This window comes from Apodemus sylvaticus, chromosome 13, assembly GCF_947179515.1.
Source record: "Apodemus sylvaticus chromosome 13, mApoSyl1.1, whole genome shotgun sequence".
In the NCBI taxonomy this organism is placed as follows: domain Eukaryota; kingdom Metazoa; phylum Chordata; class Mammalia; order Rodentia; family Muridae; genus Apodemus; species Apodemus sylvaticus.
The window spans coordinates 51,854,646-51,869,017 of record NC_067484.1 but is presented as its reverse complement, the minus strand read 5'-3'; the positions used below and the strand labels follow the sequence as shown (position 1 = coordinate 51,869,017).

At 41.3% G+C, this 14,372-nt stretch overlaps 1 protein-coding gene and 1 long non-coding RNA gene across 2 annotated transcripts in view; one reads left to right on the top strand and one right to left on the bottom strand.

Moving 5' to 3' along the window:
* The first annotated feature begins 16 nt into the window (after positions 1–16).
* On the top strand, positions 17–10,655 carry LOC127698087 (uncharacterized). The gene is made up of 3 exons (XR_007980677.1): positions 17–136; positions 6,539–6,707; positions 10,586–10,655. It is a non-coding gene; the product is annotated as an uncharacterized LOC127698087 (long non-coding RNA).
* Ccdc112 (coiled-coil domain containing 112) overlaps positions 1,504–14,372 on the bottom strand; it is a 33,751-nt gene continuing 20,882 nt past the window's right edge. Inside the window, exons 4-10 of the mRNA XM_052201340.1 lie at positions 13,778–13,867; positions 11,337–11,412; positions 10,565–10,955; positions 5,762–6,175; positions 4,135–4,230; positions 3,038–3,156; positions 1,504–2,669 (exon numbers count right to left, since the gene is read on the bottom strand). Coding sequence (XP_052057300.1) covers positions 2,639–2,669; positions 3,038–3,156; positions 4,135–4,230; positions 5,762–6,175; positions 10,565–10,955; positions 11,337–11,412; positions 13,778–13,867 — 1,217 coding nt within the window. The 3' untranslated portion in view covers positions 1,504–2,638. The remainder of the gene's footprint in view (positions 2,670–3,037; positions 3,157–4,134; positions 4,231–5,761; positions 6,176–10,564; positions 10,956–11,336; positions 11,413–13,777; positions 13,868–14,372) is intronic.

Genomic DNA, 14,372 nt, shown 5'->3' with positions numbered 1-14,372 from the left:
TTGGCGCGCAGAGCGAAGGCAACGCTAGCAGGCCAGGTTGGGGTCAGGAGCCTGCTCCAGACCGAGACAGCCTGGGAGACTCATCCGGTCGACCACCGAAAACCTCAGTGGTGCGGTTCTCCTGTCCTCGCCCTAGGTTGGACAGTCTTTTCTACTCAGTCCTTTCCATTCTCGCGTCTCGTAAAATCAGTTCATAAATGCATTCCATAAGATTTTGTTTTTTGTTTTTCAAACAAACCAGTTTCTTTGCGTGCAGCCCTGACTGTCCAGGAACTCGCTCTGTAGACCCGGCCACAATCGATCTCAGAGATCTGCCTGCATCTTCATCCTGAGTGCTGGGATTAAAGGCATGCAACACCATGGCACATGAATAAGATGTTTTGTGTTTGTTAAAAAAAAATTAGAGTGAAAGCCATTTCTTCTTGTGCTAACCAAAACATTTTAAATCCTAGCCCTAAACGACGTTAAGAGTGTGAGGTCTGAAAGTTTAATTTTGCAAAGACACAGTTTTGGAGGGCGCACTTTTAAGCTGAATGAATAGGGAAGCTAACCATAATATGGTTAGAAACTGGAGACAAACATTTTATTAGAGATTTATCAACATTTTGAAGATTCAGGCTTTTCTAGATATCTTTAGAATATCTGAAATTATTTCAAAATGCATGCACAGATGGTCCTCATTTTATGTTTTGACCTATGCTGTGTACTGAGTATGGTGCTTTTAAAGTGACAATGTCAAACTGGCAGGGAGCAAGTCAGTTGACTCAGAAGACCCTTGAAATGGACCCATCAAAGACCAAAGTATTGTATGTTAGAACTCAAGAATAATTAGGATTAAAAGAATATGGTCAGGCACTGGCTTGTATTAAGAAAGCTCAGGCAATAGGAGCAAAAGATAAAAATAAAGGTATCCAAGCAGAATTTATGAAAATCAAAAGAGTCAAAGAAATTTAAGTAGGCAGTATATGTAAAAGTGTTTGCTTAATAACGATTATTTTTTACTTAAAATTTAAAAAATATTGATTGTAAAGGGGAACTAGACAATTTTTTATTTTTAATTGTTTTGGTTTTTCAAGACAGGGTCTCTGTGTAGCCCTGACTGTCCTAGAACTCACTCTGTAGACCAGGCTGGTCTCGAACTCAGAAATCCGCCTACCTCTGCCTCCCAAATGCTGGGATTAAAGGCATGTGCCACCACTGCCAGCCTAGAACTAGACAACTTAAGAACTATTTCTACTTATACTTTATTTCCTCATTGTTGATAGTTTAGAAATACTAATATAGATTTCCTCTTAATAAGTGCAACAAAATAGTAAATTTAAATTATGTTTACAAATACACAGACATTCAGTTATGGGCTGACTTTTCCACTAGAGGGCCAGACTATAAAATGATAGACTTTATGGATCAGATAGACTGTCACAAGTATTCAGGCCTTCAGCTGCAGTTTCACTAGAATGCATAGATAGCTATAGACAATGACGTATAACCAATGGGCAAGGCTGTTTTGATAAAACTTTATTCATACAAAAATAGAATTTAGGTTGCCTTGGTCATATACTATACCCTTTAAGTTCACAAGGCACTAATGAGGAAGGATGCCACCAAAGATTAGGCCTAAACTAGATTCTTTAAAAACCAACCAAATTTTGGTGTACTTTTAATTGTAGAAAATCAGTTTCTTACAAAACAGCAACCATTCAGACTATATGTCTCAAATTATAATTAAAGACATTTAAAGATAAAATTTGTGATAAGTAAAGATCCTATATTTTATGTATACAGTACTTTCCATGTAAATTGAAATCTATTAAAGTTAGGATGACATAAAACACTTTAAATGAAAAAGCTGACTTGAGTTCTGCTTTCATACATGAAGTTTTCTACTTTTCAGTCCAAAAACATCAGTATACTGTTTAATATGAGCTTACTTCAAAAGAAAGGATGTTCCTACTTTGGGCCAAGCATAAGAAAACGGTACCAGCCAATAAGGTACAAACACAAAAAGATTTTACAAATCTGTAGAGTCCAAAAAGGTTGAAAGGAAATTTGACATAGTTGCAGGAAACCCAGAGGATGCCATCATAATATATGAAAGAGGTACATGTAGAAGGGAGGTTATTTAAAATCGTCTTCATATAAAACAAAGCATGCTTTAATCAAATACAAATATCCATAAATATCCATTACACAAAAATGAAACAACTGACAAACTTAGAATGAACAACTCTTTTTTTAAAAAAAAGACACCTTATGTTTTTGTTACTCGAGCATAGTTACTTCCAAGTTATAAAAGTAACAAAATGTTGGCTTAAAAAAGACTGATTCCCCCAAATTACATCACTAAGCCATGATAAAAACATCTTTGAAATATTTTGAGTATTTAAATGGAATAACGTTTGTAACACAAACCTATTTAAATAACTTTCATATCAATAACAGGCTAAGATCTACCATCTTTGTAAAAACAAAATACTAACAGTGCTATAAGACACTGAAACCTCTCGATTCACACACAGCACAATAACCCCCGGCCTACGTTAGTGACAGCTAAATAGCACAGCTAATCGCTTTCTCCAGAAAGAGCAATGTACTGACATTCTTATCAAGTCCTAGCAATTGTATTATCTCAGTCCCTCTAGATTCCTTGTCGCCAGGTAGGAATGGCCCTAAAGAGAAAAAGAGAAAATCAATTATAAATATGTAGGATTAAATGGCGACCTAAAGTACATACAGGGCTGGTGAGAGGGCTCTAAGGGAAAAGCAGGTAAAGGAATGGACAACCCTCCTGGATTCCTGAGACCACATTGTGGAAGAAGCAAGTTTTCCTCTGACAGTCACATGCACACCATAGCAGCCATATAGCTCTCACATACCCATGCACACAAAACATACAATACACATATAATAAAACACTAAAAATAGAGATTCACTTTAAATCTGTTGATGAAAATATATATTCAGAAACTGCATAAAAGTGCATAAAATCAAACACACTATAAGTGTCTATAAAGGAACACCTCCACCAACCCCTCACCTGTGTGGGATATGGAGCAGTGGCCCAGAGCCGGATGGACCTATCTTTTTGGTTCGTTCTTCCCAGCCTTTGGTAGGTTTGTGAAGCCTAGAAGGATCTCTACTGACATTATTTTCAACCTGTGAACAGAAGTAAAACAGTATCAGTTAACCTCTATTAACTAAATTTGTACTGAGTAAAGTCCTCAGTAACATGAAGGAGTTTTAAAAACTATACTTGGTATTAGCCAAACAAGAACAAGTGTGTCCATGTCCAGAATAAGCCCTCACTGTGCTTATGCTGCTAACATCCATTAATAAACTGCTAAGTTATCCTCTCAGAGTTCTATCATTTCATTTCTACTTTAACTGCAAGAAACAGACTACAGCTTATATAAGAGCGCTACAGTCGGACAATAAGGGTAGAATAACTAACACCAATAAAGACATCTACTTGACTGGTGAGGGTGTGCACCCACATTGGTCCTGAGCCATTACCAGTGGGACTAGGCCATGCCCACAGCTGCACAGATGCTGAATGGAGGGTCAGAAAGAATAATGCATGAGAGGAGCAAGAAAATTCAAGGTCAAAGAAAAGAATGCTTCTAAAATGACATGACAGAACTCAAATAATTGCTAAAAATGTATTAAGTTCTGCTCTGAAGTATGTAAGTGTGAAATATAAGGCAGAGGGAACAATGAAATATAAACAGGCTGGGTCTGCCAGTCTCTTTAAAGTCAAGGAATCAGGAGGTGGAGGAGGGAGCCGGGGAAAGGGAAGGCATTCTGCTGTGCTCTGCTCCTGGCCTGACTACAGAGATTCTCTGCTGGACATTTCAGAAAGAAAGGATTAGTACTGACTTTGCCATAAAGAAATGATAAATATATGAAGAAATGACTGTGCTTAATCTCATTTAAGTATACATATATGCATGTTACATACATGAGAAAATGTAAAACTCATTCATGTAAAAAATGTATGACTATATATAGTTTGAGAAAATAAGTTTTAAAAGTAAGGCTATATTAAAGCAAGCCATGATGGCATACACCTATTCATCAAGGACAGCCTGGGCTACGCAGCAAGAGTTATGTCAGAAACAAAACAGAATAGAATACCTTTTCTTTTAATTTTGTCAGTCGCCTTTGTTTCTCTGCCTTCTCTTCTTCTTTTGCCTGTCTATCTAGAATTTTCAATTCAAGTTTATGTAAATCCTAAGAAAGTACCAACAAAAAAAAAAAGATTACATTAAAAACACAATTAACATAAATTTGCTTCCCTCGATGTAAATCAAGTCAGCTGCCCACTCCTTCAACGTTGGCTTTTTCACGGGAAGACTAAGAGCTGCGCTCTCCTGACTGTGGCCCCTGCTGGCCTTCCTGCATTAATGTCTTCTTAAATGCCACTTATTTTACTCAAAGGTTCACTCTAAACCTCTTAATGAGTAAACTAAACCCATTTCTTACCTATCAATAAAGCCTCATTTAGTCTGGAATCTCTGTGTGAGTTCATATTTTCAGCTTTGTTTCCTTTTTTTTCCTCATCTTTTTAAAGTTTTTATTATGAAGTCTGCTTACTTTGTGGGGAGAGGGGGATGAATAAGTGCGAGTTCTTTCATCACTCAGTAAGATTATAGATACATATACACAGAGAAATGGAGTTCACACAACTCATGTCTTTTTAAGTTTTCCTTTGTACCTCCCTTTATGAATGCTGTTGCTGTGCATTTTGATGTCTTGAACAATTCCTAACAATTTTATTCATGGAGAGCTATTTTGTTTATACTTTGAGTATCTTAGCATAACCTTCCCTGTCTTGCCTAGGGAACACAGTCGGCCTTGTTCATAGCCTCCACCATCTGTTGCCTGATGTTCTGAAATGTGCAGGGAGGGAGGGCACACTAGGAATCGAACCTAGAGCCTCCGCCTTCTAGGCAAGTGTTCTTCCACTGAGCTACATCCCCAGCAGTGTACTCTGAAGTGTTTAGTTTCCCACGGACAACAGCTGACACTCCCCCAGCCCTCAGATGTGCTCTCCCTTCTGTTAGAGAACTCTCCTTCTCTTCTCTCTAACACTCACAGTTCTGGTAAGCAGGTTCTGTTCTACCCACCACCACCCCTCAACACTCTGTCTATACCTTATTTACCACACTGTTTGTCCTAATTAGGTTTCTAGTAGTGTGATGAACACCACAAGCAAAAGCAACTTAAACCACAAAAGGTTTATTTCAGCCTTCAGTTGTAGTTCATTCCTGACTGAGGAAGTTAGGGCAGGAACCTGGAGGCAGGAACTAAAGCAGGCCAGGAAAGAGTCTGCTTACTACCTTGTTCCTCATGGCTTGCTCAGCCTGCGTTCTTATATAACCCAGGAGAAGCTGTGCAGAGAGGGCACAGTGGGCTGGGCCCCCCACATCAGTTAGTAATAAGGAAGATGCCCTGTAGATGTGCCTACAGGCCAATCTAGTGGAGGCTTTTTCTCAGTTGAAGTTCTCTCTTCCCAGAAGACCCTTGTTTGTGTCAACCTGACACAAAAATATCTGACCAGGACACTATCATTTTACTTGCAAACATCTTTTCCACTAAATCGTACCTTACTAGAAGTTAGGGGTAAAGCGAACTCACTGTTATAGCGATGCCAGCAGCTGTGATGTGTGAGATGATGGGACGACCTCTGCTATGTGAGCAAAGCTAGAAGCGAGGCCTTCAGGACTCACTCGGGAGCTACCTAGGAAGGGTGTTTACTCACTCTGTCTTGGAACCTGGAAATCTCAGCAGCAGCAGCCTTCCTCTTCTCGGCCCTTTCTGTCTTTTCCTTTATCTCTCTCTCAAGCCTCAGGAACTCCTCCTGCTCCCTCTTCTGCTGTGTGTAGCTTTCCAGGAGCAGCTTGAGCTTCGACTGCCGCTGGCGCTCCCTCTGCTGCCTCCTCTCCCTCTCTTCCTCCTCTCGGAGCTGGGACGCTTGCTTTGCTGACATCTCTAGACTCTTCTGCTTCTTCCAAGCTTCGACTGCCAATTTCTGCTTCCTTCTCTGTTCCTCTTTCTGCTTTGGATTATCTTCTGGTTTGTTTTGAGAAGGCAGAGGCTCGGGGTTTACCTTTTCTTTTAACTTGAGTATTTCCTCCTTCTTTTGCTGCTTTTTGGTTTTCCAACTTTGAATAGACTGAAATGATGAGAGTGAAAGACGACAAAAAACAAACAAGCTTGGGATCAGCTCAGCCAAAGGCATTTCAAGTACGACCCAGTTCTACTTCCCAGAAAGATGTTCATTTGTAGATGCTGGATGTTTAGGTTTTTAGGGTTTGTTTTAAACCAGTGCAATTTTTTCTACTCACATTTAAGAAACTTACGGTATGCTGTAAATCTCTGGGCCCTGGGTTATTCTTTGGCCTTCCTATGCATGCAAGAGCCCTCCTGTCCCCTCCATCATTCTTGGGTACTGCATTTCCCTCTAATCACCTCACTTTTGTTTTCAAATTCTATTTTTAGGCATATAATGTTATCTAAGAGATCTTTCTCTTACCAGGTATCAAAAGAAGATTTAAAAATGGGCCTGAATGTGCTGTGAACTGAATGAGAGCAGCCCCAGGCTCCCATGTCTGAATGCCTAGTTCCCAGTCAGTGGAGCTGTCTGGGAAGGACTGGAAGGTGGAGCCTTGTGAGAGGACATGTGCCTCATGGTTATGGAGCAAGATGTAAGCTCTCTCTTCCAGCACCATACCTGCCTCTCTCCTGCCATGTTCCCTGACATGATGGCCATGAACTCTAAAGCCCCTGGAGCCATATGCCCCAAATCAAATGCTTCCTTTTATGAAAACTCACTAAGCCATTCATAAAGTGGAAGGAAGTAATTTTTACACAGAGTTCTTGTGACAAGTAAATGAGTTAGTACCTGGTACATGATGCTTCATAATCACAGGGAAGAAAGGCTAAAACCATCCCATCTCTAAGTATGAAGATATCAAAGATTTTTAAAATCCTAGCAAGCTTTATGCCATACAGTATGCCATCTAAGGTATCACTCGGTCCCTGCCCCAATCAGGAAATTTTTTCCTTAGAGTATATCATTCATTCACCCATACATTCATTCAATAAATCCTACACAGTGAGATAATGTGAAAATCAAAGCTATAGAATTCAGAGAAGATTAACAAAACCAAATACCATCTAGATAGTACCTCTTGACATCCTCAGTCCTCAAACACATCATGGATCTGTGGCAGAATGTACTTCTTTCACTAAAACGGCAACCAACAAATTGGGAAAAGATCTTTACTAACCCTACATCCGATAGAGGGCTAATATCCAATGTATACAAAGAACTCAAGAAGTTGGTCTCCAGAGAATTAAATAACCCTATTAAAAAATGGGGTACAGAGCTAAACAGGGAATTCTCAACTGAGGAAACACAAATGGCTCTAAAGCACCTAAAGAAATGTTCAGCATCCTTAGTTATCAGAGAAATGCAAATCAAAACAACACTGAGATTCCACCTCACACCAGTCAGAATGGCTAAGATGAAAAACTCAGGAGACAGCAGATGCTGGAGAGGATGTGGGGAAAGAGGAACACTTCTCCATTGTCGGTGGGATTGCAAGCTTGTAAAACCACTCTGGAAATCAGTTTGGTGATTCCTCAGAAAATTAAATATAGTACTACCTGTGGACCCAGCTATACCATTCCTGGGCATATACCCAGAAAGTGCTTCTACATGTAATAAGGACATATGCTCCACTATGTTCATAGCTGCCTTATTTATAATAGCCAGAAGCTGGAAAGATCTCAGATGTCCCTCAACAGAGGAATGGATACAGAAACTGTGGTATTTATACACAATGGAGTACTATTCAGCTATTAAAAACAATGAATTCATGAAATTCTTAGGCAAATGGATGGAACTAGAAAGTGTCATCCTGAGCGAGGTATCCCAGTCACAGAAGAAAGCACATGGTATGCACTCACTTATAAGCGGATGCTAGTTCAAAAGCTCAAAATAAACAAGTTGCAATTCACGCAGCACAGGAAGCTCCAGAAGAATGACTTAAGTGAGGGAGCTATGGTTCCTCTGAGAAACGACACAAAATGCTCACAGGAGCAACAAGGGCGGCAATGTGTGGAGCAGAGTCTGAAGTAGAGGCCACCCAGCGAGTGCCCTACCTGGGGATTCATCCTATAAATAGTCAGCAAACCCAGACACTACAATGAGAAGCATGTACCAAAAGGAGCATGCCATGGCTGTCTCCAGAGGGGCCCTGCCAGAGTCTTATGAATTCAGAAGCAGAAACTAGCAACCAAGCTTGGACTGAGCTTGGGGTCCCCAACGGAGGATCTGGAGGGTTGTCCGGAGGAGCTGAAGGGGTATATAGCCCCATGGGAAAAACAATGACTTCGGACACCCAGACACCCCAAGACTCCAGGGACTGAATCATCAACCAAGGGGTATACATGGTTCCAGCCAAAAATGTGGCAGAGGAAGGCCTTTTTGGGCATCAGTGGGAGGAGTGGTCTTTGGTCAGGTAAAGGCTCAATAGAGGCCACAACAAAGGGAAACAGATGGGGGGGGGGAGAAGCTAGGGGGGAGGTGGGACTGTGTTGGGTAGAGGGGCATGTACATGGAGGCAGGGGTAGGGAGGAGGGGGAGGGAATCGTTGGGGAGGGGGGCTTTTGGGAGGGGGAAATTGGGAAAGGTTTAACCATTGGCAATGTAAATGAAGAAGATACTCAATAAAAAAAAAGACCCCCCCCACACACATACACACATACACACACACATACACACACACACACACATACACACACACACACACACGCACACGCACACGCACACGCACACGCACACACACAAACTATGAAAAAAGTCAACTGAAATGAATAGTATGCTTACTGGCTACTGACTGCCACACATCACCTCACTTCCTGATAGAGCAGTAAGGGTTACAGACTGCTGTCAGGTCCATGGATCAGCACTGAGGGCCACAGTCCAGGTGAGACAAGGTGAGCACATTACAGGGCGAGGTGAAGTCGCTAGTGAGTGCCCCAGTGGGTCACTTCTTTTTGGGTTGAAAAGAAGGTGGTAACCTTTGATCTAGGAATAGTTTGTTGGTCAGGGAATGGATGGGGAAAGGAGATGTACATAGAAAGAAAGGGTCTTCAAGGCACTCAGAGCATCTGAAAATGATTAAGTACCATCGTTTATGCAAAACCCAGACTATACTAAAGGATTCGGGGTAGAAATGGTAAACTCTACTCAAAATCTTAAACTCTGTATAGTCAGCTCTCTACTCGCCTTTCACCCAACTTCCCTCGCCTCTAATCTGCAAGCCACTTCTGTGCTCACACCGCCTTCTACCTCAGCATAACGTCGAACACTTTAGGAAATAGAGCATGGAACTGGAGTGCTTGCTTCTGTTCTAAGGAGCACTGTGTCTACTCCTTTTTGAGATACGGCATCCTACAAAGCTGGGAAACAACTAGGCAACTTGGTAAAAAACTCTTGTTGGGCCCAGAGTTGCATCAGGGTTAGGGGCTGAGGTCTGTGAAGTTGTATCAAGTTCCAGGACAATGCTGATGTTGTGTCGCAGACCACCGACAGTCTTGTGTTCCAAGCTGTGGTAGAAGAAAAGCCTACACATATTTTAGTAGCTTATGATTTTGAATCTTTAAAAATTATTTATATGCTAAACTTGTTCAAAACTCCCAAAGTCAATCTCCTCACGTGGTCACCTCATTTTATACAGGTCAAACAATGAGAGCAAGAACACAAAACACACAGCTTTCTCTAAACTTCAGTTATGCATGAGATCATTGCTTGTTTAGAGGTCATGTATTCTTGCTAAACCAAACAAGTTAAAGTTCACCACAGCTGACCTCAGACAATAGGAGCGAACATGCATGAACTACAGCAAGCACTTCAGACTTTTCAGCAGGTAACCCATTTCTTTAAATTAATGGGTCTCAGCCAAGGTGATTTTGCTCTCCAGGCAAAAGTAGCAATGCCTAGAGACCTCCAGGCAAAAGTAGCTAGTGACGACAGTGAGGGGAGTGCTGCAAGCACCTAGTGCTGGAGCCCCGCTGTGACAGCACTAACCACTCCACCATGGACAGGACAGCCACCACAACCTAGTTATTCAGCACCTGACCCACGTCAAAGCTGGGCTAATATGTATTTGAAAATGAACCTTTTAGGATACTTGCTATAACTTTTATAGCACTTAAAATTTAAGTCTTTACACAATGATGTTAAAGTTCAAAAATAGCAAAGAAACTTTTAAGAGTTTACTCGCCATAGCAACTAAGGTGGCATTTGCTAAGACGACCTTTTCCTGCCGTCATGTAATTTCTTGTGGTAGAAATGGTTGGTCTTGGGAAGTCTAACCGAAGTTGTACTGCTGAGCACAAGTTCCCTAGCTTTTCAACACCTTGGTTTCATCTGCTGTAAGACCACACCACAGGCTACTTTATGCTGTTTGTGGAAAGCTAATGATACAGTTAATCTTTGCAAACCTGGCACACGGACACGCATAATTAAAACAGCTGTGGTAATTACTATTACCTCTTTTTTTTTTTCTTCTAGAGCCAGGAATTTTTGGTACCACTTCTCATGTTGCTGCACTTCATCCGGTGTTCTCCCGGGAAGGTGTTCCACAACTTCCTTCATAAATGTCGGCTTCCCCTTGTGTTTGTTCCTCACTTTCACAAAGTTCTGGTGGTCCAGGTCATCCCAGCCCCCCTGGCGCCCTCCTGTCTGCTGGAGGAATCTTTCGAATTCGACCACTTGCTCCGGAAGCGTACTCGATGTCACTCTGTCCATGAGAACTTTGCTTGAGATGGCTCTGAAGGCTTTCTCTGTTTCCGAGTTCCCCAGAGCCCAGGTCTCGATCCTCCTGGAGATGGCACTCAGCTCGCTGCTGGTTGTTTTCTCTTCCTGAATAAGCTCTTCGTATCTGAAATGAACAAGAATGAAGTCTGAATAACATGATGGCCGCTCCAAAGTAACCTTTCGCTCTTTGAAAATTTAATTATCCCTGACTGTTTCATCTACCTTTGTTGGCATTTCTAATATTAGTAATATTCATATATGAGCCAAAAAGGAAATTTGTTTCCTTGCTCATAAACAATCTTGCAAACTTTTATTAGTGATCGTCTGGTGTCCAAGATAAATGAAAACTTACTTTAAGTATGAAAGGCCAATTAAACCGTAGGACAGAAGGCAGTGTTAATGTTGCTTTTGTGTAAGACTCAGTACATCCACAGGCAAAAATGAAAGGGTGAGTTATTGGAAAAATCAAAGTAAAAATTTTAGGTTAAGGTAGTTTAAAACATACATTAGCCTCTGTTCTTCTTTAAAAGTATTGATTGCATTTTCAATTTCTTCCATCATTTCTCTGAGCTTCTCGACAACTGTAAAAAAAAGTCATATTTTAATTTAGCCGAGTTAATAATTAATAATAATAAATATGGACCTCCCCTATTTAAAAACATTTTTTAGCCTAAGCAATTAAGAAAACTTGCTCATAAGTACATTTTAGTGATTATAATTTCTGATTAAAGGTAGTTTCCTCACCCATATTATTAAATCCTATAATCAATATTACTTTTATAAAATTAGTTCATATAACTATTGTTTGACTTCTAATTTTTATTTAAGAAAATATTTTGGTTAAAAAATGTGGACAGTCAGGCACAGTAGTGCGCACCTCTACACCCAGCACTTGGGATGTGGAAACAGGTGAATATCTGTATTAGAGGGCAGCCTGATCTACAAAGTGAGCCTCAAAAAAAAAAAAAAAGTTGTGCTTAGCCTAGCATGTAAGCGTGCAACTACTGCCTCACGCTTTCTAAGGCTACGAATGGCATCTCAGAGTCTAGAACGGTCTTGATTCATTTAATTTTCCCGTTGATGAACCTTTAAGTATGCAGAATGATAGAGTAAAAATATGCGAACATATATTTATAACATGTCCAAGTAAGTAATTTTATAAAATAACTACTAAAATGTGAAATGCCAAATAAGGAAAGTATGTCACTCTACACTGTGGTAGGCTTGTCTGTCTGTCCTGCTGAGGCTCTGCTGACTGTCTTACCGCCTTCCTCCCGTGTGCTTTCCATCATGTCCAAAGTAAGCCCAGGACCTGTCATCAATTTAACTGACGTTATTGTGATTATTAAGAAGCATAGACATGCCGGGGCAGTGGTGGCACACCTGTAATCCCAGCACTTGAAAAAACCAAATCCAAAACACCAAAAGAAAAAAAAAAAAAAAAAAACAAATCCAAAACACCAAAAGAAAAAAAAAAAGCATAGACATGTATTTCACCTGAGTTATGTATTTCTTTTTTTTCCCCCTGAGACAGGGTTTCTCCGTGTAGCCCTGGCTGTCCTGGAACTCACTCTGTAGACCAGGCTGGCCTCAAACTCAGAAATCCCTCAGCCTCTGCCTCCCAAATGCTGGGATTAAAGCCGTGCACCACCACTGCCCAGCTGTTCTTTTCTTCTTATGCAACAGAATTCTATGAGAAAGATGTTCCATGTTCCCTCTAGCACACTGTGGCTTCACTTCATTTAATGAACACTTCCCATTCTTCTCCTGTGTGTCAGTGTTACTGCTTGCCATGCTCCAAGCACTCCCCCATATTCTAGAGCACTGCTCCAAGCACTCCCCCATATTCTAGAGCACTGCTCCAAGCACTCTTCCATATCCTAGAGCACTGCTCCAAGCCTCCCCCATATTCTAGAGCACTGCTCCAAGCCTCCCCCATATTCTAGAGCACTGCTCCAAGCCTCCCTCATATTCTAGAGCACTGCTCTAAGCCTTCCCCATATTCTAGAGCACTGCTCTAAGCCTTCCCCATATTCTAGAGCACTGCTCTAAGCCTTCCCCATATTCTAGAGCACTGCTCCAAGCCTTCCCCATATTCTAGAGCACTGCTCCAAGCACCCCCCATATTCTAGAGCACTGTTCCAAGCCTCCCCCATATTCTAGAGCACTGCTCTAAGCCTTCCCCATATTCTAGAGCACTGCTCCAAGCCTCCCCCATATTCTAGAGCACTGCTCTAAGCCTTCCCCATATTCTAGAGCACTGCTCCAAGCACCCCCCCCCCATATTCTAGAGCACTGTTCCACTCCATCCTCCCCACAAGCTATGAGAAGGCCTATGATCTCCACTGCACAGCTGAAGACATAGCTCGGAGAGAAAGGCTAACTTGCCTAAAATGTCCTAACAAAAGACAGAGGGAGGCGCTGACACACCTTCTTCTACAGGGTGGAACACAGTGCTGTGAGCCCTTACAAATGAATTTTGAAACAGGAAGTGAGGATGTAATTCTTTTACTTCTTCTTCCTCCAGACCAGCATTTGTCCCAGTAGGGTCAAACCATTTCTTATGTGTTTGAAATACTTCTGAAAGATATTTTGTTTCTGTCAAAAAGCAAATGGCAGGATAAGCACTGGACTAGGAACTGGGAAAGCAGTCATGCTCTACTTCCTTGGCTAACGCTGAACAGCGTTTCCACCTCAGAGTGGCTCTTCTGCCTACTTCACACGGTTTTAGGATTGAGTGACAGTCCAAAGGCTGAAAAGTCTACATAAACTCTGACTACTATACTTCTCCACTCTCCCCCGATTAGTTCCTAACAAAGGAGAACTGGCTCCACCAATACCAAATAGAATGGGACAAAACGTTTACTAGAAACACATACATTGTTTTAATGCATCACCGGAAAAGAACAATGTAGTAAAGAGAATGTTCTACTGAACTCTGCTTACAATCAGGTGTAGGCTTCACATCTTTGAGCTGGTTCTGAAGTTTCTTTACATTGTTATGTATCTTGGCCAACTGTTGCTGGATTTTTGCTCCTGTAAGGAAAAGTTTACACTGTGATAGTGTGGCTACAATTAAGCTTTTGCAGGTAAACTCCATACTGTCCCTTAGTTGAAAGACAGTCAAAAACGACTGAACAGCAGCCATTTCTGTCAGAACCATATGAACACCAGGAATCGTTGTTCTACATCAAAGCATCTCAGTTTACACCTGAAAGGATAAAAAATAATACAGCCTAACTCTAATGACCCCAAGAAATCAGGAGTTTAAAATGCTATCTCGTTTTGTTAGAAACTAGGTAAAAGGTCACATTCCAGAGCCCACCCTTTGTTTAGACCTAGCAGAAAGGCCTTGAATAGGTGATCCTGGCCCCATAGGGTAACTGGAAATGGGCTAAGCTTATCTTGCTTCTGTAAACTTACGCCATTACCCCTAAGCAGGAGTTCACACAGCTGTAGACATTATAGGAAACTAATTGGTCCACTGAGCGTGGGCTCCAATAATTTAAACTGATTGGCCTAAAAACTATGGAGTGGTACA